General features: G+C 44.6%; 1 protein-coding gene across 1 annotated transcript; it reads left to right on the top strand.

Annotated features, from left to right (window-relative positions):
• Nucleotides 1-558: 558 nt before the first annotated feature.
• On the top strand, nt 559-24,127 carry CACNG7 (calcium voltage-gated channel auxiliary subunit gamma 7). The gene is made up of 5 exons (XM_007439875.3): nt 559-789; nt 3,707-3,811; nt 13,915-14,055; nt 16,886-17,031; nt 23,349-24,127. The coding sequence occupies exons 1-5, from the start codon at nt 594-596 to the stop codon at nt 23,604-23,606; spliced, it is 846 nt and encodes a 281-aa protein (XP_007439937.1). The 5' UTR covers nt 559-593; the 3' UTR covers nt 23,607-24,127.
• Nucleotides 24,128-25,827: the final 1,700 nt, after the last annotated feature.

Raw genomic sequence — 25,827 nt, 5'->3', positions numbered from 1 at the left:
AAGGTGGAAAAATAGAGTTCCTAAGAAGAGTTTTCAAACTACAGTACATTGAGCCATTTCTAGTATTTTCCTACCAAATGCTGGTACAGGATTTTTGCACCTTGTATTTATAAATACAAATCCCGGTAGACTAGAAGTTATGGGACATGTAATCTTATTTATCACTGTTTTCCCACTTTGGGGAAGCCTGCTCTAGTACTTATTACAGAAGGAAACTTTTCCACTGCTCTGGACGTCATGGTCAAATATCCAACATTTCCGGGTCAGAAAAATGCTAAGAGGGATTATCTTTAGGAAAGCTACCAGGCTTCTGGGGACCTGGGGAAAGTTTTAATGAATTTGGTGCCCCTGCATGGTTCTCTGGGTAAACACGAATTCTCCAAGGCAACATAAAAGCATTTAAGAACCAGCAGTTCTGAGGATCTCTGGGAATCAACACATTGGATTCAGAAATGGGCAACGAATGCTCCAATAAAATCAGAAGGGGTTTGGTTTGGTTTTGGTAACCCCCTGGACTTTTGGACTGATTGGGGCTTCTTTCTCTTCCAGGTCCTTGCGCTGCATTTGGCCAGTGGCTCTTTCTGTCACCTAGGATGAGTAACTGCAGCAGCCGCGCCCTGACCCTGCTGTCTAGTGTTTTTGGAGCGTGCGGGCTGCTTCTGGTGGGCATTGCTGTCAGTACTGACTATTGGCTGTTCATGGAGGAAGGAATTGTATTTCCACAAAACCAGACCACGGAAATAGTCATGGCACTCCACGCGGGCCTCTGGAGGGTTTGTTTCTTTGCAGGTAAGGGTCTGAGGACTCTCCTCCAACGCTGCCTTCATTTATGACGGCAGATTCTCAAGCCCGGCTGTGACATCCATGCGCTGACCCCAGAACTAAACCAGACCCAGTCTGCCTCGTTTATTTTTCCTAGATTCCTCCGCATTCTTCAGATCAACATTTGATAGCCAGAGCAACAAAATAATGTCTTGAGTGAAGGGTGAGGTTGATATCTGGCTAAATTCTAGTCAACGTGGGCAAGTGGTTGAACACTTGCAAAGTTGAAATCACTGGGCAAACTGGACTTGCCGAAAAATGGAGCTCTTCCCTGAAGGTCTGGAGCAGTCTGCCTCAGCTCTTGAAAAGGTTCTTCAGAGAGCTGTCATTCAGGAAAACTAGATTTGGCTGTCCTCTGAATTTCGAGCTACATTCAATCAGGCTGAGGAGGTGGGGCAAAGTTGACCCTGGGAGTATAGTATGTCATCTCAAAGTAAGAAAGTTCCTTAAGTTAAGGACAGGGTCTTGGAATGAGAAGATTTGCCTGTCTTCTTTTCATCAAATAATGCTGGAAATACTGCAAATACAGGTAGTCCCCGCATTAAGAATGCCCAGTTTATGGATGATCCATCATTAAGAATGGAGCCTGTTGTAGCAAAATTCAAGGTAAATACGCAATGGTTCAAATTAATTACACAATACTATTTATAGAGTATTATACAATAATACTGTTCCAGCTTACATACAAATTCAACTTAAGGACAGACCTTGGGAACAGAACTCGTTCTTAAACTGGGGACTACCTGTTTATTATCTCAAAGTGAGGAGACTTTGTGAAGTTAAGAACAGGGTCTTGGAATGAGAAGGTTTGCCCCTCTTCTTTTCGCTGAATAATGCTAGAAATACTGCAAATACTGCACTTACAAATACTGCAGTACCTATACTGCATTTGTTTAAATTAAACTATGCAATTCAGCTATCCAGCCATGCACATTTAGCTACCCTGCCTTTCCCATGCAACGATACAACCCTTTTTTCCTGCCTTTAAGCCAGGGGTTGTTAACCTTTTTGTGCCATGGACCCCTTTGCAGTCTGGTGAAAGCTGCAGACCCCTCTCCAAAAAACCCATTTAGATCAGTGTTCCTCAATCTCAGAATTGTAAGATGTGTGGACTCCAACTCCCAGAATTCTCCAGCCAGGTGGCTAACAAATTCTGGGAGTTGAAGTCCACACATGTGAAAGTTGCTGAGAGTGAGAAACAATGACTTAGCTACATAAAATAAAATGCATAGATATAGATAGCATTACAAAGGAAACCAATTATGCCCAAGTACAGTTATCAAAATATTAAAACATAATTCAAATTATTCTTATTAAATAATAGGTAGTGAGATTTATTGAAATTAACAAACACTTCTGGAGTCTAGAGGCCAACAACTGTTTTGTTGCCTACCTTCATTCTTGAATGAAAAGCTGAATTTTAGTTACTGAAAATAATGTCATTTTTCCCCCCACCCACGTTTACGGGCTCTCTGACATCCATGGATCCCAAGTTCAGAACCTCCTTAGCGTGAGCTTTGTTTTTAACTCTTTCTTTTTTTTTTTTTTGGTTCTTCCTTTCCAAAATCTTTACTGCCTTTTGCTTCCATTCACAGCAGGTCTGTATTCTGCAGGCCCCTATTCTGCTGCCTATTCTGTATACTACTCTATTGCCCTGAGTCTTCTCCTTCTTCTTTTATCACCCCGATATGCTTTGGTTCTGTAGACCAAGCCCAAGATATTTTCTACTTGAAGGGAAGATTAAGATAGCTCTCTCCCATATTCTACACACACACACCAGTAGTTGAAAATGATTTGATGGCACATTATCAATCAATCAATCAATATATGTTACTGGTAATGACACTGCACCCTTACTACTTCTGAAGTAAAGGGTGTGGAACAATGCAACAGAGAAGTGCACACAGGAGACATTTCTTTATTTCTTTGCTTGTTAGACTGAAGCTCAAAGTCAAGTGCACGATTCCTCCTCCTCTTTTGGCCCACAACAACATTCCCCTGAGGTAGTGGGGCTGCCAAGGAAGAGTGACTGGCCCAATGTCTCCCATGAGCTTCCGTGGCTGAGAGTGGGACTTGAACCTGAGTCTCCCCAGTGCTGGTCCAATACTTAACCCAGTGTTTCTCAACGTTGGCAACTTTAAGATGTGTGGACTTCAATTCCCAGAATTCAATTCCAATACTTAACCCAGTGTTTCTCAACGTTGGCAACTATAAGATGTGTGGACTTCAATTCCCAGAATTCCCCAGCCAGCCTTGCTGGCTGGGGAATTCTGGGAGTTGAAGTCCACACATCTTAAAGTTGCCAGCGTTGAGAAACACTGCCTTAACCACTACATCACCTGAACAGAGCAGTGCATATGCACGCCCCGTGCTTCTGTGGAGCATGGGGCTTTGACTTCCTGCCTGTTGCACATGGGTAGAAAGTGAGGGTTAACCAGCTGAAGCTCCTGAGGCACCTGCTGAGAAGGCTCTCCCCTTGAAGTAGCTGCCTCACTCTCCCTGAGGACAGGGTTGGCCCTTTTGTCTCCGCCCACATGCTGGCTGGGGGAATTCTGGGAGTTGAAGTCCACACCTCTTAAAGTTGCTGAGGTTGAGGAACACTGGTCTAGCTTATGGCTTTGAAATTGGTCGGAGGTCTCCTGCCTGGCACTAGCCAAGGCCGTGACTCTGAGCTCCATTGTCTTACAGAAGTGGCCGGTTTAAATGGAAATGTGAATGACTGTCCATGTTGGCACATGGGGAATCTGGCCCTGCGGATTTGGGGCACCTCTCCAAGAAGGCACCATTGCTTCCCTGAAGCTCCTATGGGGATCCCCCCCCCCATTTCCTTTTTAAAGCCATTTCCGCAGGCTATGTGAATGTTTATGGGTTGTCTCTTCTCTAGGTCAGAAAAAAGGCAGCTGTGTGGCTTCTGAATACTTCCTCGAGGCTAGGCCTGACCCCGACCCAGAAGGCCCCCTTGTTACGGAGAACACAGAAAATATCCTCAGTAAGTAGATAATACATCTAGACACGATGTGATTTCACAGCATTAACAATGGATAAATTAGTATCAGGTGCATGTTGAAAAGGTGATCCAAATCAACACTGCATTAGAAGGAAGGGTTAACACCCTACATATGTGCCTGTGGACACACACACACCCATACGCACCCCAAGTTCCTAATTCATATCTCATCCCCCCCCCCACATTTCCTTTTTAAAGCCATTTCCGCAGTCATAAGTTCATTGCCTGAAAGTTCTTGCACGTCAAATACAGAATCTTTCCACTTCATCAGGAGTACAAAAGGGTAGACGTCTCAGCCTGCCATGCGTTCCTTGTCCTTATTTATTTTATCCACCCTGGATGCACATCTACATAAATTCCAAGATTTTGCAAAAAACCCCAAAAAAAGCTATTAGGTTAACCCTTCACTGAGCTAACCTGCTCAGCAAGGTTAAGGTTGCAAGCCTGTCCCTTCCAGCATTATTAGGAGTACACGTATTAGGAGTGCTGTGTCACTTACAAATGCTTGTGAGTCAGCCTCGATACAGATTTGTTAATTTTCACAGATGAGAAAAAGTATTTGCACCATTCCAGTTGAGGAGAAGGGCGCTAGGTACTAGGAGGGAGATGCTTGGCAGGAGATAGAGACCACCAATTTTCATGCCCTGCCATGCCCACCCACAGCAGCAGATGCTGTTCAGGTCAGCTGGCAAGTGAGGGGCAACCGACAGACAGAGCGTGGCAAGGGGGCCATCTCCCCAAAGAGAACGCTGGGCTTCCAGACACAGCTTCTGGGTTGAGTTCTGGTTCTGCACCGGTATGGCATTTGGGGGAAATCTGCCATGTGCAGAGGAGGCAATGATCAAGGACCCGGGCACTAAGAGCCCCCCCCCCCATGGCTGGGGTGCACCTCAGAGGCTCCATGACTCACCCAAGCCCATTTGGTGTAGTGGTGTAGGTGCTGGGCTACAAACCGGGAGGGTCTGAATTCTAGTCCCCCCTAAGGCATCAAAGCCAGCTGGGTGACTTTGGGCCAGTCCCACTCTTTCAACAGGGTTGTTGTTGTGGAGAAAAGGCATTATGTATGACACTTTGAGTTGTATAAGAATAAAGGCAGGATATAAATTAAGCCAGTCAATAAAAGGTGGAGCCAAGTTGCCACACTGAGCACCATGTTGGTAAATAAACCAAATGCTACCTCTGGCCTCATCTTGGCTGCTGGGCTGGGGCATCTACCGAGCCCAGATTCAGTGAACGTCTTCATCTGAGCAGCCCAGGCCACTGCTCGGCTGTGGCCAAGTGTTCTCCATCTCTCCTGTTGGATTTTTAGAGTTTCTCAACCTTGGCAACTTTAAGATGTGTGGACTTCAACTCCCAGAATTCCCCAGCCAGCAAGGCTGGCTGGGGAATTCTGGGAGTTGAAGTCCACTCATCTTAAAGTTGCTAAGCTTAAGAAACACTCATCTAGTCCCTCTGCTCTCCTGTGGCTCCCCACTTCCTGATTGCAGCTGTTTCCACCCTGTGGGATGGGCTTGGGAGTTGTGGGGCAGTGCAAGGGGGTTGATGTGAATCAGAGATTGCATGAACAATGGTGTGAGCCACAGCAAGCATTACAGCATCAGGACAAGGCTAACAGGAGCAGGGAGCTGAACAAGCCTGGTTTGCCGTGATGTCCCTGTCACATTTGGGCTTATGCAGGGGGGCAGGAATCCTCCCTTGGCATTGCCTCTTCTGCCAGCACCTCCTCTGCATGCCCCTCTTTTTCAAGCCACCCCTGTTTAGTAGTGTACGGTATTCTTTATTTAGAAGGCTTGCAGATCATGGAAATGACTTGGAGGGTCAGGCAGCCAAAAGGTGCAAGGGTCAGACTCCCGTTTTTATACTTTGTTAAATATGGTTGCAGGACATCCAGAATGACCTGGATAGGTTGGCGGGAAGGGGTCCATGGGCCACAAATCTGAGACCCCTGTTTGAAGTAGTACCCATGTATAAATATGCAGAGCTTGAGGTCAGGCCTCTTCAATGCTCATCTCAGCCAGGAATGCCCTGGGTGACCTTGGTCAAGCCACCAGCCTCAGTTCTCCAATGCAGGGAGGTCTGCAGGAAGGGGATCAAAAAAGTCAAGATGGCAGCCAGAACCATGGGATCAGAGCCCCACCCCTTCTTTTATGTGTGTGTAAGAGAAGCAACTGGGTTTGCTTCTCTACTCCTAACATAGCCAACTGGCAGGAAGACATCCACTCATTTTGGTGGTGATAAGGGGATAGGGAAGGTCTGTGTCGGAACTTATAGCATGCTTGCTGAGAATTCAGGGAGCAAAACCAGGCAGCTGTGTTAAAGCACTGTCCTCCAGTCCTTGAGCTGGCTAAAAATTGTGTTGCCCTCGTTGCTGATCCCTGCTCAGTCCTAGGAACAAAACTGGCAACGGTTGTGGTCCTTATGGATTTAATGGGGGACATGTTAAAGAAAGCAATTGGCGGATCCCCTCAACATGTGAGCACCCAGAGTTGTTTTAAGATGGGCAGCCATACAAATCTTGTAAAACAAATAAAAATAAATAAACTTCATTGCTCCTCCCGCCACAAGTAACCTGCTGGCAGGAAAACAGCAATCGCTCTCCCTGACGGGGGGTAGGGTTGAGCGCCTTAGGAATGTGCTTGAAATGGCATCCTTGGCACAGACGCAGAGGTGCCCAGGCACGTGACTTGTCCCACAGCCTATTTCTGAACATGGGTCTACCACTTTTCTGAAAGAGTGCTAAACCCCTGTCCAAAAATAGTCTGGCTGAGAGAGGAAAGGCATGGATAAGAGACGTGGGGTGAGATGGGAGGGCGTGATTGATCAACAGACACACTCCACCCTCTACTAGTGCTGCAAGGGAGTGACAGGGCTGGCCGCCGCACTAAGGAATCTATTTCTGACTTTGTGGCTGGCAGTAGCCAGAACTAGTCACTGGATGGCCCTGGAGAAGATGCCATTGTGATTGCCCTGTGCGTAAGAACAACTGGCACCCCCATGGCATCTAGTGCCACTGAAGCCAGAATGCAGCAGGCAAAATGGAGCCAACCTCCCCCTTAACCAAAGTAAAAAAAACAAAAAAACCTAAAATAAAATAAAAGGTATAACCATGCAAAACTTCTTGTCAGCCGAAGCAGTGCAAAATCTGCGATGTACCTAATGAGGACAGAACCACAAAAACACGGCTGGCAGAAGCCAGCAGTATTTCCTGGTTTAAATCAACCTTTTGTGCAGCACAGAACTCTTTCTCTCTCAAGAGAGCGCTAAACGCTCGCTCTGTGTTTTCCGACGTAGTTCTAGTGCTCTGTGCTCATAAGGAGCCAGCGCAAGACCGGACAAGTGTTTTGGAAGGAGTTTGTTCTGTCTCTGCAGAAGCCAGGTTTCCAGGTTCTCCGGCAGCCCAAGCTCTGGCTATGGAGGGCAGGTCCCCGTGACCAAAGGGACCCTCCTTAGCCTAAAATGGCCAAGAGGAGCTGAGCAGGTCTCATCCCCTGACCTTGTCAATGAAGCATTCCAGATTGTGTCCATGGCAAAAACTGTGTTAGAAGAAGAGGGAAAACACGAAAGGGCCACTTGAAACTGGGGTTGAGATGAAGACAATGTCATGAGGTCCTGGCAGACAAAAATGGCTACCGAGGCATTAGCGGTTACTTTGTTCTAAGTGTTAACAGATTTAAGGTCTTCACTTTGGCTCTGTTCTGCCCCCTTCCCAAATGCCCATCCGCTGTAATTTGCCCATGCATGCTGAATGATGGTTTGGTGAAGGTAGCTACCGACTGGCAAAGCTGATATTTCCTTCAAGTAAAGTCCAACTACCAGCTCATTCAAAAGGTTGTTTCAACCCTGCTTTCCACCATTTGCTAAATGACTGCTTCCAAATTACAGTAATTGGTCTGAGGTTTATTTTTTCACATCCCTTTATAGTCGGTCATCTAATCAGGCTTAAACTTTTCCAAAATGGAGCAGCTTTTCAACGCCCGTTGATTTCACAGACACACATTTTATTTCCCGTTGATCCTGAAGAGCAGAGACATCTACAGAATCTGATAATGCTCTCAAAATGATGCCATGCAAGTTGTGCCACACAAACTCCACCCGTTTCATGTACAAACAGGCAGAGTGTGTTGCGATGGCATGATCCTCATTTCAACATTGGCCTTCCTCCCAGGTCACCTCTGTTGAAAGGATTCTGATTCCCAAACATTTGTCCTTTTTATTGTGTCTCTTTACTAAAACAGAGTTCCCCTACCCACTAAGGAATCGGGGAGCCCAACCGAAGAGATGGGCTTAACTACGGCCTCAAAGTTTGTTTGTTTGTTTTTAATCCCCCATGTTCAATCTGAGTTTAACGCCACATCAAGGGATTGATAAGAAGCTCTTTGCTCCAGCCCAGATTGCTAATTCAAAATAAATCAAGTATTCTTAATATGGGTCATTTTCTTGGCAACAAAGGGGATGATTAAGGGAGACTTACTGCAATAATTCATCCAAGAATTCCAGAATAGTTAGCAAGTTGGTGATTATTTTTGTGGAGAAAATGGGATGGGCGCAGCAGAGAGAGAAAAAGCCTGGGCATGGTTCTCTTCTCTTGGAGGTTGAGAAGAATGAAGGGGGTCTTGCAAGGGGCGGGGGGGGGGAGCAATGCATTAACCTGAGTTTTAATGTACCAGCCAGGTTCCAGACAGCAGACCCACCAGGCTCCCAAGATTTAATGCCATCCTTGTGGCATGAACTAGTCTGAGCTTTTGTTTATCACTAATAGGAGTCAAACGGATCTGGGATGGAGTTGGGGAGGGGGGCAGCTGCTCAGTTCTGGCTGCAAACTTAAGGAAATGCTTAAGCAGGAATATACTAGGTAGAGGTGAGCCTTTGTGCAAACCCATCTTCCCAGTTGGGCAGAGAAGTTTGAGGATGTTTGTAGGTTGGTGTGGCTTTTGAGGCAAAAGCCAGAAGCTGCCCCCAACAGCTGATCATCAGCAGGTTGAAAAGTAGGCATATCCTATCTACGCTGCAAAAATCCAAATGATTACAGGTAGTCCTCACTTAATGAACCTAATTGGGACCGGCAACTCCGTCGCTAAGCAAAGTGGTCATTAAGCAAAACATCACATGATCACCCTGCTTAGCGACAGCAGTCCTGGTTGGGGTTGTTAAGTGAATCACCCATAATCGTTAAGTGAGATATCACGTGACCGCGACTTGCAATCTCCTGCCAGCTTCCCCCATTGACTTTGCTTGTTGGAAGCAGCTGGGAAGGTCGCAAATGGTGGTCATGTGACCATGGGATGCTGCGACCATCATAAATGCATGACAGTTGCCAAGTGCCCGAAACCATGATCACATGACCTCAGGGATGCTGCAACAGTCGTAAGTGCAAGGACCAGTTGTAAGTCACTTTTTTAGCACTGTTATAACTTTGAACAATTGCTAAACGAATGGTCGCTAAGTGAGGACTACTTGTATAGATGACAGCCAAGGCTTGGGGATTCCTCTATCTCTTGGCTGCTATCCAGCAATCATTCAGAGGTCTGCAGCCCAGATATGGTACACCTAGATATAGTGGAGATCAGCTGTTTGGTGGGCTTGCTTTGCCAATGGATTTAGTGCTCTTCTGAAAGAATGGTAAACTTGATGCCCCAGTAAACACTCTGGACAGGTGATTGGTGGGTGGGGAATCTGCAGGGTGAAATTGGTAGTTCCCCTTTTGGAGGGCTATAGGCCATGGTGCCCAGCAACTCTTTCCATCCCAAGGAGAAAAGAAAGAATGGTGGCAGAAGGACTTAGGGACAGCCTGGTGGATCATCTGACCATGCCAAAGAAATGCACATCAGATTTTACACATTTTGAAGGTGTCTTAGATTGCAACTGGCATAAGAGGAAAAACACACACTCCTTCAAAACCAGAACATCTCAGGTCGCTGTATGGGCAGAGACTGAGCTCAAGGCAACATTGGGGGAACTTGGCAGAAAGAAAAGATCACCATGGCACGTGGTTGTGCAGCAGTTAGGAGCAAGGGGGGCTACCACATCTGGTCTGCACAAATCCAGATAGTCACTAGATGGCAATAATGGGTTCAGAGTCCACTGTGTCTCTCTGCTGCCATCTAATAATTTTCTCGCTTTTTGCAGCCCAGATGCAGTAGCCCTAAACTCTAAGCATATGTGGGTGTGGGTGTGCGTGAGAGAGAAATAGGAATATATCACGGCCCCCTCTGCTGGACACAACAAGGAACTACTCCACTCTTATATTTCAACTTGGGAAAAAATATTTTGTGTTTCCAGCCGTCAGCACAGGTCACAAAATGGTGCAATCCTGGCATGCAGAGAGTAAGAGGAATTATGCAGTTCATTACTAGCGCTGTCCCAAGCAGAAATTCCAGCAAGGACAAATGTGATAGTCATCGGAAATGTCATTTTATCAGTGGCAAACCCTTGCACATTCAATACTGGAGGGGGGGGACCCAGCTATGACAATCTGGAGGAAAATGCATGTGGATAGTGGACTGTAAACCGGAAGCGCAAGCACGCAGGATGTTTGTATCAGGATGAGGGAGGAGAAATCCTGAACATGTGAAAAGGGCTGAGCATACTTTGTTGGAAAGGAGGGGTTACAGGCCCGCTATCAACACCCCCCCTCCCGCTTTATTCTTATTCTTTTCTTTCACCCAACCGTACCCAGGATCCGCTGCCCGCACAAGCAATGACTAACGAAATGGAGAAGAGATAGGAAATGGGTGGTTGATGGCCTCCCATGACAGGTCTCCTATAGACTTAGATCAATTTTCCCCAGCTTAGTGCCCATTTGATCAGCAGGCCCCCTGCTCTGTTGCCTCTGGCGAGGTGGAACCGGTGGGCAGGTGGCGTGACTTCAGATCTTTTCTTGGCAGCCGTGCCGAAATGGTTGGCCATTGTCATCTTCTGGGATTCTGTTTGGATTCTCAATCTACCCCAGACCCTTAATATTCCCTGTGGGGGCTCCCATCCAAGTACTAACCAAGCCCCACCCTAAGCAAGATAAGCCACGTGCTATCATTTGCTGGGACAGAAGAGCGAGGACTACGGTCACAGTGAGGGATCACCATTCCACTGGAGGGCTGGGGCAGACGAGAAAATAAGGACAGCAGGAAAGGACTAGAAACTTTTTTCCTTATGTATATAGTTTATTATGTAAAGGGAATTCTTGCAAGGAGGAACATTCAGAATTGTATACTTTACTTTCGGTGATGGGACACCTTGCCCCTATCATTAATGCAAGTGGGCTAACCCTGTCTAAATCCCACAGAACTTGGAATAGGGAAGGTCAGTTTATAAGATGGCCAAGGAACCTGACCACATTGTAGGCATGATCACATTAATTCTCAACAAACACAAAAATAGCAATGCCCAGAGCTACACTGGGAAATCCTCCTCCTCCTCCTCCTCCTCCTCCTCCTCCTCCTCTTCTTCTCCTTCTCCTTCCTTCTCCTTCTCCTTCTTCTCCTTCTCCTTCTCCTTCTCCTTCTCCTTCTCCTTCTTCTCCTTCTCCTTCTCCTTCTCCCTCTCCCTCTCCCTCCTCCTCCTCCTCCCTTACACAAAACTTGGGACAGCATTAAAAAGGTAACACTGCTCCTCCTCTACACTATGATATATATTTTGCCCCCGTCTCAGCAGCCTATCACCTCATCTAACTCTCTAGCCAATCTTCCTGGGATGGGAATTATTGTTCAATGTTTTGTCCAGGGCATAGATTTGGGAAGGTTGCTATAATCAGCTCCCTAAAATTCCTGTTAGTCCCAGATGTCTAGAAGTAGTAGCAAAGGTTGTGTCCAGTCACATTCAGCTCTTGCTGACTACACACCAGGACGCATCCATGTCATTCTCTTGGCAATAGTATAGAAGTGATTCATCATGTTCCTTTGGCTTCCCAGGCTAGTCTGAAGCCTTGGGAATTTGGGGTGCTTTTTCATCCACTTTAATGAACTTGACCTTGCCCCAAAGCTTTTGGAAACCGGCAATCCAGGTACCTTGGCGAGGAAGGTCACTGAATACAAAGCTTGAGGGAGCTCTTGCATTATGAATTCAAGCACGAACATGGGTAGAGAGAATTTGCCCTGCAGAGGTCAGAAAAGCTGCACTTTCTGAAAGGCCTTTTATGCAACTGCTCAGAGATGCAGGATCCAAGTCACTCTATTTGATTATAAAGGAGCTAATGAAACCTCCAGCTTCCAGCAAGGCAAAACTGAGCAACAGCTGAGAGTCGTGAATTCTCACCTTTTTGGAAATGGTAATCAACAGATAGCTTGAAGGGAATCTTAGAAATACAGCATTTACTCCAATTTCATGTCCTGGGAAACGTCGTGTTTTGAAAAAGGATGTTTCAGGCAGAGTAATGAAGTCAATCTGGGTGATGCAGTGTTGTTAGATTGAATGGAGTGGGATCCACTTATGATTACATTCAAACAGGAAAACATATACAAAAATGGTTCCAGAGTTAGTAGAAAGGCAGATAATCAGATGCTTATGCTGTTTTACAATATGGCACATCTCCATGTCACTTTTTTGTTTTTGGTGGCTTCGAGTCAGTGTTGACTCCTGGCAGCTGCCTGGACTAGTCCCTGCAGTTTTCTTGACAAGGTTTTTTGGAAGTGGTTTGCCCTTGCCTCCTTCCTAGGGCTGAGAGAGAGGGACTGGCCCAAGATCACCCAGCTGGCTTCATGCCTAAGGCGGGAGTAGAACTCACAGTCTCCCAGTTTCTAGCCCGGTGCCTTAACCCCTACACAAAACTGGCTCTCTTCTGCGTCACTGCAAAGTTATTATATTAGTGCTGGCTTCCCCTGGCTTATGCTTTGCTAATGAAAGTAACCAAGACCTCAATAAGACTTAAAACACACATACACGTGTGTGTGTGTGTCTGTGTATGTATGTAGATGATCGATGATCGATGATCGATGATAGATGATAGATGATAGATGATAGATTAGATGATGATAGATAGATAGATAGATAGATAGATAGATAGATAGATAGATAGATAGAAGATGATAGATATAGATATATAAATCTGTATTGAAGTCTTGGTTTCATTCCTTTGTATGCTGCAAAATCAGTATCTTTACTTGTGTGAGCTATTTTGGGCACAGTCAGACAGATTTTAAAAAAGAAGAAAATAAAGACATTATAGTATACTATCTCCAAACAGCAAACTGAATGGATGGGAATCTATATATCAGTGCAATGTTTCGGTGGTGCAGATGACACAACATGCAAAGGGTTGCCATTTTCTATTGGAAAATGGAATTTTATTGGAACACGTAAGCTAGGCATGTTGTATTTGAAATTGTGCTAATGGCGGTGCTTCAGTATGCAATACAGTTTGGCTCATTCTACTGTGAAGAGCGACATTTAATACTATGATCTTGTCCTGTAAGATGTTACTTACACCTTCATTTAATATTTGAGTTAGGATTGGACTTCAAATCTCCATAATATCCTGAGTTCTGCTATCAATCTTTCTAGCCTTTTTCACCATCACACCCTTCTTAGTTCTAGTCATCAGTGTCCGCTTCTGAAGCAACTGAGAAACATTGCAGTTTTTCCAGAATGGGCAGAATAAGCATTTTACTGACCCTGAGGGGAGAGCAAGTTGATTCAGGGTTAAGTTGAAAAACATTTTGGCTCAGTTACTTCGCTGTGGCAGAACTCGACAGGGAGTTCTCATGATTCACTTGGGGTGTTCCTTTCCTTACAGAGAGAACAGATTCAAGTTGTAAGGGGATAAAAAGCGTTAATGTTGAACCTGACAAAATTCTGCACCCCACCTATTGAAGTGTGGGCTCATTTCAGAAAGAAGAGGTGTCGGGTTTAAAGAAGGAGGCAGGTTGCTAAAGCTCTTCACAGGGGTGGGCCAAAAAGTCCAGATGCCAACTGCTCCAAGTTATTTGATAATGAGGGAAAAGATCTCTGTGTATGCTCTCAGGCTGTCTCATTTGTAGAATCCCTTTGCATGTCCCTGATCTAAGCCTTAATGAGAAATAGCCCTGGTCTGGTGACGGACTCAAATTTAACTTTTTCCCCCCTTCTTTTTTCTCTTGCTCCCTTTCTCCCGGCAGAGACCATTCGCACAGCCACCCCTTTCCCCATGGTCAGCCTTTTTCTGGTCTTCACAGCCTTTGTCATTAGCAATATTGGACATATCCGCCCGCAGAGAACCATCCTGGCTTTTGTTTCAGGCATCTTCTTCATCCTCTCTGGTAAGGGTTCGAAAGCAGAGGCTGTTCTGCCAAGGGGATTGATCTGCAAGCTCTGGGCTGGCTGGAACAGTGGGGACGGTTCTGGGTGGACGGTGGCTGGTGGGATTTTGCAGCATGAAGAGGGGAAGATCTAGCGGGACCACGGCTTTGGTTCAGAACGGTTGACACCCAGGAGGCTTCCTCCAGCCGAGTACAACAGCCCAAAGCCGAACAAACTGATTGTGATTAGTATGTGCTGTCAGATCCAAGACAGATAAAAATACAGAGGTCAATAACTTATTTTTTTAAATAAAAAATGAGGAGGTAAGAAGGAGGACAGAAATTTTAAATTCTGCCCAAGGGTCACATAAGCTACCCTGAATGTTCAGTTTGAACAGAAAGATAGCATGCAAATTCGGGAAATGGATGAACGTGTGTCTGTAGGTGGCATCCAGATTTGCCTTTCCACTAATGGGACAGATCAGGAGATGCTTTCCACTGATATCGCCTCTCTGTACCCTTCCCATCCCCCCTTAAAATAAGCTTCAGAGGCCCCATAGGAAGGGGCCTATAAGTCAGGGTAGAGAATAGGTGAAAATCATCCTCTGTGTCACATTAACTCAGGACTCTAGAAGTTCAAAAGCTTCTGCCAGTGGTCCTCACTTAATGACTGCCCTGTTTAGTGACTTTTGAAGTTATGACAGCACTGGAAAATAACTTTACAACCGGTCCTTGCACTTACGACGGTCACAGTGTCCCCACAGTCATGTGATCGAGATTCAGGTGCTTCGCAACCAGTGGGTGTTTACAACCATCACAGTGTCTTGCAATCATGTGATCGCCATTTGTGTGCTTCACAGCCAGATTCTGACAAGCAGAATCAATGGAGAAACCAGCAGTAAAATCACAAGTTGAAGTCACATGATGTCTTGCCTAACAACTGTGGTGATTCACTTAACGACTACAGTGGAAATGATGTCATAATCCCGTCATGGTCACATGATGTCTTGCTTAACAACTACATTGCTTAGCGACAGTAGTGGTTGTTAAGCAAAGACTACCTGTATTTGTAGAAATACAAGATTTTAGGACTAAGCTCTTAGCATTTAAGTTTGATGTATGTTGGATGTTTGGTAGGAAGAAATTTGTCCTTTTTTTCATTGTTATCATACAACAATCCAATGTTCCTCCTATTTCAATCTCTGCTGGTTTTGTAGATATAAATCTGAGTTACGGCATTGCTGGGTTGGAGAAGATGTTGATCCATGGGCCACTGGGGTAGTGGCCTGGGTTGGTAGAGATGGCAGATGAAGAGGTTTTTACCCACCCAGTATCCTGCCTCGAAGACCTGGATAAACCTGCACTGCTGACAGCCTGAATGACAGCTGATCCGTGCAGGGGAAGAGTGCGCAAGCCATCTCTTGCTTGCTGACTGTGCTGCTTCACGGCCCAGCCAAACCCTCCCAAGTGTCAGTTCTTGGTTCTGGCTGCTGCTGAATATGAGTTCACTGTTTCTCTGGAAGAGCGCTAAACCTGTGTTCCCAAGCAGCCTGAACAATAACTGACAGGCACAGGGGTAGGGGGTGAGTGTTCACCTCCCCTCTGCCACTTATAGACCAATTGCTGTTCAAGCTGATCTAGGTCTCTGGAGGATACAGAGGGGAGGCCCCCCATTGAAAGAACAGGACTTTCCCACCATCCCAAGTAGAATTTCCTGGATGACTGTGCCTAGAGCCTGGATCGCTGGGATCAGCCCAGCACCTGTTGGCCAATTTAGGCTGGTGCAGGATCTCCCCTACTCATTTTTTCCAGTCCCTGGTCATATTGATTCCTTATACAGACTATTTTGCAGTAATTGCAATCCCCAGGAGGAAGAAAGGGAGAAAGAAAAGGAGATGGCTATCATAAGTCTAGGCAACATTTATGCTAGAAGCAAATGAAGGAGCAGGGGGAACAAAATAAGCAGTATTGCCTATACCAGTGTTCCTCAACCTTGGGAACTTTAAGATGTGTGGATCTTTAAGATGTGTGTGTATGCTGGCTGGGGAATTCTGGGAGTTGAAGTCCACACATCTTAAAGTTCCCAAGATTGAGGAACACTGGCCTATACAGTTATTTGGGAGCCCTGAGTATGGACTCAAAGACAATGGGACCTAAAGAGTAGCACCTGGAAAAATGTCAGGAAAGGAGCCATGAGTCCAAATGCCACTTCTCCGATGCAGGAGTACCAAGAGATGCTGAAGATCAGTCACTGCAAGACGTTGCCAGGAGTAATTTTAACATTGGCCCTACAGTGCTGTGCAGGCATTGAAGAGAAAGTGGTAGAAAGGTGGTCCACAGATCTGCACAGTGGTACACTGGCCTGCACCACAAGCGAGCTGCATTTTACCACTCATTGTATATGCCTGTGTTTCTGTGCTACATGCTGTCTTGGCCAAGAAATGAAACTGAGCTTGGGGCTATGCAGGAGACGGGAAGCCCCCCTAATTTTCAGTGGCTCATTGGCCAGTTTTTGAGGACAGCATCCAACCTACGGTTTGGGAGGACCATTGGGATTCAAGCAAACCTTCTCCCTCATTGAGAGGAACATAACAATGGATCCCCAGTGGGAGTGGGGAGGGAGCATTCTCTGTGCAGTAGGAATGGCCTCTCCCCACTAAGCTTAACATGAAAGATCCTTCATTGGCTAAAGAACAGTTGCAGAGATTGGAACACAATTCAACTCCAAATGAAACCTCTACAAACCGCCACCCTTAGGCCTACATGGAAGCTGGTGGACGTGAGATGACACCCCTTTTTCCTTTTGTTTCTTCTCCCAATCTCCTCCTTTGCCTTCTCTGCTCTTCTGCAGGGCTGTCCCTAGTGGTGGGCTTGGTCCTGTACATCTCCAGCATCAATGATGAAGTGATGAACCGTCCGAGTGGCTCAGAGCAGTATTTTCAGTATCGCTATGGATGGTCCTTCGCGTTTGCTGCCTCTTCTTTCTTGCTCAAAGAGGTACAGAAGAGAATACAAAACCTCTGATTTCCAGCAGGCATAACTCATTGTTAGGTTTTCTTCATACCTTATTGATGAACCAGAATGTGTCAGTTTGGTTTGGGCTTAGTGGGATGTGTAAATGCGGTCACTATGAGTTAGGCCATTTCCCAGTCGTGACTTATAATATCTTCTAAAGTCCCCCACTTTAGCTTGTCCTCATTATCGTTGTATCAGCATAATAGTTGGATGACTCTAGGGGTTACTAGAGAGGAAAAGGTTTTAGCTGTCAAAGTGTGGTTTTAAAAATCATGGCTTAGTGCAATATGTGAATCCAAGTCTTCCTTGAGTAGCATTTTCCAGGTTTAGGGTCAGAGCAGAAGGAACTTGCTTGCATCCTGAACTAGATGGCTGGAAAACCTTCATGTGATGTAGCTGCCAGCAATCTCCACATTAGAATTGCAACAAGGAGGACTTCTGAACAATCCTGGACAGCATTTCAGAATCTGACCTATGGATTGTAAGATGAACAGCAGGGTCGTAAGTCACTCTTTCCTGCCGCAGTCACTTTGAGGATAATGATAGGTCCAGAAGCAAGTCTCCTTTTGCATCATGCCACAGCATTGTTGTTCCTGTTGTGGCTTGCAAAATACAATGTGCAGACTTTGTTGCCACTCTGATTCATTTCAAACAAATATGTAGTATCCTGAACACCATAGTGCAGTGTTTCTCAACCTTGGAAATTTTAAGCTGTATGGACTTCAACTCCATACAGGCTGGGGAATTCTGGGATTTGAAGTCCATACTGCTTAAAGTTGCCAAGGTTGAGAAACACTGCCACAGGGGGTAGATCATGATGGGACAAAATGGATTCCTGTCTACTCGGTCCTGTCAGCTTCAGCTTTTCTTCCTTATCCTGGGCATTCCTTTCAAAATAAACGGTAGCTATGAAGATATGCACAGCTATTTTACATAGCTACCTAGGCTTCTTTTTTTAAATGTTTTTACACGCCTCCCAGAAACAGAAAATGCTGGTGTCTTGCAAGCATGTATATCTTTATTTTTAGTTGCTGACTTTTTTCCCCGGATCTATTTTACAACAAAATACCTATATATTGCTGATTACAAATGGCACAAACATTAACGCAACTACACTCACAGAATGTTTTCAGTTCTTCTCCTACCCCTACAGCTCCTCTAAAGCAGATTTTTGAAGATGCGAGTTGGGTACAAACCTGTATCTTTCCTTTGATATAGAAATCTTGAAATGGATTGCCCAGTTCTGTTCAGGGAAAGAAGAGTAGCTTTAAATCCTGAACTTGACAAGTGAACAGAGAACTAGTGGCAGGATATAGAGTAAGTTTTAAAACCGCAGCCAATAAATAAATTTTATTTATTTATTTAAAGAACTTATATGGCTGCCTATCTCATGTAGCGATCCTAGGTGGTTTATAACAACCAATAAGAACAGCAAAATAAAACCAGAACAAACCCTTTTCCCACTAGACACCAGACTGGCCATACTAGTGACCCCCTGACTCAACCCCATCCTAGCCTAATGTTGGGGGAAGAGCCAGGTCTTCTCATAGGGATTCCTTGAATCTCAGGTGGGAGGCTATTCCAAAGTCTGGGGCAGCAATAGAGCAGGAACATCTCTGAGGTCCCATCAAGTGACAGAATTTAAGGGAAGGGACCTGGAGCATGCCCACCCTATCTGACCTAGTGGGACAGGCAGCTACTCTCAGGGAGAGGTGGTCCTGCAGATGACCTGGCCCTGGGCCACATAGAGCTTTAAAGGGGATAACCAGCACCTCAAATTGCACCTGGAAAGCAACTGGGAGCCAGTGCAGCCCACGCAACAATAGCATAACATGGGTGAGCTGCAGGGATCCAGAACTATGTGGACCACTGCATTATGGACCAGTTGTGGCTTCCAGATGGTCTTCAAGGATAGCCCTGTGTAAAGCGCATTGCAGTAATCCAATTGGGAAGTGACTAAGGTGAGCAAGGTGATGAAAAAATATATTTCAAAAGGCATACGCCTGAGAATGGGAATCTCCTTTGCTCACAATAATTTGGATGTTTTAAGAAAAGAAACTGGGAGATCTTCACCACTGATTGCAGAGTACCTTCAAACTCTCTTACGGGTGAGAAAAACGATGGAACATCCATACCATGAGAAATGTCATTTTTCGCCTATCTGAGTTGTTCCCATTCAAACAAAAGCAAGTGAAAAGAAACAAAATGATGATTTGAGCACTAAAGGATACTGACATCATCTGGATATTCCCCCAAACTGCATGAACTTTGAACATTAAAATGTTCATCTAGAAACAGCATTTACCTTGAAAGATACACTAGCAGGACTAATTTTTAAAAAATGTTTAGCACAAAATGAGAACCAAATTAGAACTTTCTTTTTAAGAATGGCCTCAAAGAATGAACCCTTTTGCCCTCTACTGGTTATACACAAATCTTGGGTTTCTGCATTGACGTCTATGGGCAGCAGTGTGTTTAAAATGTGAACAAGGAGATTTCCCATGCAGAAAATAAAAGGGTTCTTTGTGTTCTGATTTCTGCGTGCCTCTTCCTTCTTTTCTGGGGCCATTTCTCCTGGAGAAGAATGGAGAAAAGGGACAACAGAAAAAGAGGTGCACAGATTTAACAGGCCACCTTCTGCCTTCCCTCCCAGCACTTTTTCCTGCTTGTCTGTGAGCCAGTGCGAGGAGGGTTATGTTGGTTAGTCTTGGATCTCATTCACAGTAATCCTCTACAAGGGCAGGAGACCCAAGAACCAGTGCCCTATTGACATCTGCTTGTTTGTTTCATTGTGTTAAACCCAGCCACATCTGCAAGACTCTCTTCTGTTTCCCCCTGCAGAGCAAATGGCAGTTATCCCGACTGCTTGGAATAACTCTTCTGCATTTCAAGGGGGTTGGAAAAGTCAGTGTTGCTTCCACAGTGTGCACAAGGCTGGCTCTAGGCTGAAAGGAGTCTTCTGCATGGCACCCTCTTCTGGAATCTCTCTTATTAGTGCCAGTTTATGTTCTCCAGATGCTCTCTGTGTAGGACAGGTTCTGTTCCCCTGGCATTTCATCACAGCAGAATCATATCCTGACATTAGCAGTTTTCCTCTTTGGGGAAACAGTGTCCTTAACTTGTCCCCAGCCCTTAAGTCCTTGTTAGCTGTACCCGGCTAAAAGTAGTATTTTCCCTCTTATTCCAAAAGCATCCAGCAACAACAGCCTTAAGGTGTATAACATCTGTTACACTTTACTACCCGTTACCTTGAATGCAGAACCCATTCACCTGTTGTGGGGGTGATCATAAATGTGTTTCGGTAGTGCTGGGAAGCATGGGTACACCTGCTTACTCTAGTTACTAACCAGCTCCATAACAACCTATCTGCTCTTCCTTCCACTGGTTATCTCCAACCCTCCCTCCTCCCCCACCTCCCCCCGCACATACTTTCTCTCTTTGACACCAACTTCTTTCCAGGCTCCCAACAAGGTAGAAGAGAGGAGAGCAGAACTCCACAATTTCATTTAAGGGAGAAGAAAAACTTTCACTACTTTGCTTTCACAGTATTCTAAAATATATATTTATCATAAGGTGCAGAAACCCTGCTTCTCCTCATTACAGTACTGATGAGGGATGCTGAATGGCTGTCTGTTGCTTCTTTGACAGTTTCCTTCTACCAGTCTGTTTCAATCACTCCCCCCTGCCACATACACACCCCACCCTGCTCAGAGAATGGTTGCTTAGTAACTAATCACTTTCAATTCTGCTCCACAGGATCTAGTGCAGTGTTTCTCAACCTTGGCGACGTTAAGATGTGTGGACTTCAACTCCCAGAATTCCCTAGCCAGCATGGCTGGCTGGGGAATTCTGGGAGTTAAAGTCCACACATCTTAACGTCGCCAAGGTTGAGAAACACTGATCTAGTGATTTGCACAATCATGGAAGAGTCTAGCTCTTTCCTCTCTGGGGCTATTTGTGCTTTGGTGTCTTCCCATGTAGTTCTTTATTTCATATTGTTTTAACTTGAAAGGTGCCCAAACCTTTGGTGGGAGAGGAGGAGGAGACACAGCCTAGAGCCGCCAAAGAGAGCCCTAGTCAGACGTGGTCAGCCCAATAAGGTAGACCACACTAAGAAACAAACACTGAGTAGACCTAAAGCTTCGTTTATTAGAATAACTATAGAAACAGGGTCTTGCAAGTCTGAACGTGCTTCCCTTCCACCTGCATTTATTTTCATATGAATTAAGGGGGACCTGTCTCAGTCGTTTTTGTAAATCACTTTCTTGATCCAGGCTCAAGCCTCATTTATCAGACTGTTGCCTTGATAGTGGATCTTCCCTCTGTCCTTCAAGGCCATCCTCTATATTCACTACAGACTCTCCCCTTCCTGTAATGCAGTGATTCTCAGCCTTGGCAACTAAGATACTGTATGTGGACTTCATGTCCTAGAGTTCCACATTCTGGGAGTTGAAGTCCACATATCTTAAAGTTGCCAAGGTTGAGAAACACTGCTGAATTTGGGGTGGGGGTGGGGGTGTTTTCCTCGCTGGCTGGTGACTGGCTAAAAAAAGGCAGGAGCAACAGAAAGCCCATCATTTTGCTTATATGACTGGCCCACTTAGAAATCAGGACAACGCCATTGGGCAATGACTCTGAACAGACCCAGCATAGATGGGATAGGAACGGGCAATGGAGTCAATGAAGGTGAGGCTGATGTTGGTTTGTCTAACCCTAGATAGGTGCACTCAGCCATGGGAAAAGACCCATAGGGTCAGTTTGCATGGTGGTTATATCAAGAATTGCATTTTCTGGACTTGAGGATGGATAGAAGGAGGAGGAGGAGGAGGTCTTCAGAGGAGACACCCATCCCTAGTTTGCAGCAGAGGATTGTGGATATGTGTAGCTTCTCAACATGTGAATAATAATAATAATAATAATAATAATAATAATAATAATAATAGACAAAGGGAGAAGGGAGAAGATTCTCTCACAGTATGGTTAAAGTACTGGGAGTTGTTTTGTTTATAACCTAATTTGCCAGCCCACTTTCCTTTTTTATTCCTTATTAAATTCGAAATTATATCATTTTATTTAATTTGTTGTACGTATGTAGTTTTTGTTAATTCGTTCAGAAAAATAACATTTTTTTTAAAAAAAATGTAAATGGTGGCCAATCCATTATAACAGGGGTTGGGAAGTAGAGTGTTCACAATGGTAAAAAGTACATTTTTTAATAATTTAATTCATTTGTTTACTAATTGCCTTGCAGGTGAAAGTTCTGGTATACAAGTACAGGTGTATTATGCTGACAAATAGGCTTGAAAGGCAGAGACCTGTCCTATATGTGTTATGTGAAAAATGGGGGCATTCACATTTTAATGTACTTCTGAGAAAATCTGGGAATAGTCAAAATAATCAAAAGCACATAACAAAGCTTTTGCTGTATGTGAAACAATCCATGTCTGGCTGTCTGTTAGTAGATATCTGTCTCATATGGAAAGAAGCACGTATGTGAAGTGACCATTGGGTTGTTCCTTTTGAGTGTTTTTTTAAAAAAAATATTAATGTGTATATTTTGCAATGCTTTAAATTTGTTCTGAATATTATATATCCCAACCTGAACAGTTAAGTACTGTATCTGATTTCTTTTTTGCTCCTGATTTTCTAGCCTCCACACTTAGCAGAGGAAACTGATCACATACATGCACAGTATCAAAGATAATCGTACAGTAAGAGGGACATGAATTAATTATCTTAACAGATATAAGGCACGCATATCCAATATAAGCTGTGACTACTTTTGATTTCTGTATAAACACACAGCTGAACAAAACGCAGCTCCAAAATGTTGTTTATTCATTGACGCAAACAGAACCCAAACTTGTGAAAGTAAAACTAAGCTTGTGGAAGGGAGAAACAACTTAGCTTCATATCTGTGCATGAAAATCTAATGCTCCTATTAAATCATTCTGCCATTTTGCACCACAGTAGTCAAATGGAAAATAATGGTATAAGTTGAGAGGTGCAGTCTGTATTTCATCAGAAGCCAATTTGCTGACCTCATAATTTTGACAGAATGTACAAAGAAAGTTATACACACATATATCATGAGATCCCTGTGGCATCTGAAGCTCACCACTAAAATGAAAACTACTTCTTGTTGTATTTGATTTCATATAATAGCTCTCCCATCTGGAAAGTGTCCTATTCAGAGTTACTAATGTTGGTGGTGCCTCTCTGGTGTTGGGACTTGTCTGGTGACTGACGGCTGCATCTCTGCCCTAATCTTAACCCTCTCTTCTGTCACTGCTGTGCAGGGTGCAGGTGTGATGTCTGTCTACCTCTTCACCAAACGCTACGCCGAGGAGGAAATGTATCGCCCGCACCCGGCCTTCTACCGCCCGCGCCTGAGCGACTGTTCTGACTACTCAGGCCAGTTCTTGCACCCTGAAGTGTGGCACCGTGGACGCAGCCCCTCTGACATCTCCAGCGATGTTTCCATCCAGATGACTCAGAACTACCCACCAGCCATCAAGTATCCCGAACATATGCACATATCAACATCGCCTTGCTAGATGTCCATAGAACGTGGTGGACCAGGAGCCTGGCCTTTGCTTGCAGACTACATTGTCCAACACCCCTCCCTGCTCCCTATGAGGCTGCCCTGCTGATGGGGACCTCTTTCCTTCTTTGAAGACCTTCTACCACCTGCTCTGCTATAAATGCCATCTCTTTCTCTCTTTCCCTTTCTCCCTCTTTCTCCTTCTCCAGCTAGTGGGAACCTTCCAAGCAACCTTTGGGATTGCTGATGCTCCTGTTTGGAAACTGTTCTCATTTTTGGCCTCTTCCAGGAAGCTCCATCATCCAACTGAAAATTCCTTCTCAGTCTTTCCTACTATCCTCCACAGACCAGTGGAAGAAGCAGCACCAAGGGATGTGTTTTCTAGTTCTGCGATGCTGTCCCAAATTATTTCTCCTTTCACTCAGATAGTTGGAATCACTAGCAAGAAACAGCTCACCAAGCATGCTTCTCTCAACTTTCCCCCCAAAGATTTGACAGAAATGGGGTTGCAAAACCATCTTTGCTTTTCAGACCTTGAGAGGAAGAATGACCAACGGCTGTTTTTTTTAATTAGTTCCTGATAGGAGAGGTTCAGTGCCTCCATCTTATCAAACAGCCTTCATGAGACACAATTGGTTTACTGTTGCTGGTGTTGTTTCTAGTTTTCTGATGGCAAATGACATCTCCTTATTTTATTTTCCTCCATGCCTAAAATGCCCTATTTCTCCAGCTTTATCCGCCTGAAAACAATAATCTTTCCATGCCTTTGTAGAAATTAACAGGTAATACATATTAGAACACCATCTTGGTTTGACTAAAAATGGCCTGGTCAAATGAAGTATCTTGCTCTCTATTTTTCTTCCCATTATTCTGGAATGCAACATAGCTCCAAGAGTGTTGCTAGGTTGATCTAACTCTGAAAAAATAGTTTACCTAATTTTTTTCCTCGTCACTTTTTCAACCACAGATGAACTCTAACTGGAAGCTATCCCCTTGTAATGTTTCTGTATCCTAAATCCAGTTCTCACTGCTTCATTCTTATCTTCTAGACCCTGACAACCAATGACTTGGCCACTATTTTATACATTCACAACTGACCCATTTTGGCAAGTTTTTGATATTGCTTCAGACACTGTTTTTGAAACCTTTGAAATAGTGCACCATCATGGCAGGCTAAAATATGGGTCCCTTCCTATCAGGGATATTTTTCCTGCAGTCTCTGTTCTGTCGTCGAAGAAAATGGCCTAGCACCTAAAACTGCTCCAAAGCTTCTCATACCATTTGCCTTCTTGCTGACTCAACTTCCTGGCTCTTTCTCCATTTTTATTTTCGTCAGTATTTTGAAGAGCAACTCTACAGATTGTTCTTCGAGAGACATTTTTGAAGAGACATGTTTATTTGGGCCCCCACAAATAAGAACAACTAACACATAATTACAGAGGGGTGAGGAAATAACAGTGTCTTCCAGCCATCAATGCCTCAAAAGCCACCATTTGGTTCTCCATCCACGGGCACCGTGGCCGTAGTAGGGCACCAGTGGAAGCTCCTAACAACGTAAGATTCTCTTCAGGCATGGTTCCTTCCATCTTGATGCCACGTATGGCCAGCAAGGTGAAAACTACATTTAAAAAAAAAAAATCAGAGAGAAAGAAAAACATACACTCATAAAGTAGTATCCAGTTTCCCCCTCCTTTTTATTTCAGACATTTCTTGATTTTTCCATATGTTGTGGTTTCAATTTATCAAAGGCTCCACTCCTTCTGCTTTACTGCCTTCTCCGTTTTACTTTCTTCTTAAAATTATTTATATTTTTCGTGTGTCTGCTCCTTTGCTCTTAAGTTTTAATTAACCTCATTTTCATCTTCCTGTGGTTCCTTAGTTATTTTATGGCTGGGGCACACATCTATAAGCACGCAGCATGCTCAGTTTTTCATGTTTTTCCTTTCCCTGATCTAATTTAATTGTTTATAATATTCCTTTGTTTTAATATATGTCCATCGTCCTTTTAAAAAAAAGACCTTTCCTAGTCCTTCCCTTCTCTCTGTTACTCAGCTATTCCTCTCCAGCTCCAACTCCTGTGTATGGACTGTTTAGCCAAGAGGAAACAGGGTTTTGAAAGGTGCAATGAAATTTGGTGGAAAATGTGAACGGAAGCAAACGTGCCAATAGAACTGTTTGAGAAAAATAGGAAGGGAAACAAAAATAGGGTGGTGTGGGGAATTTTGTTAGGTCTA

Source organism: Python bivittatus, unplaced genomic scaffold (genome assembly GCF_059951505.1).
Source record: "Python bivittatus isolate LINGU-HERP-01145 unplaced genomic scaffold, Pbiv_v1 ctg000440_np1212, whole genome shotgun sequence".
Lineage (NCBI taxonomy): Eukaryota > Metazoa > Chordata > Lepidosauria > Squamata > Pythonidae > Python > Python bivittatus.
Note: the sequence above shows the minus strand (reverse complement) of the source record. Positions and strands in the feature narration are given on the sequence as shown.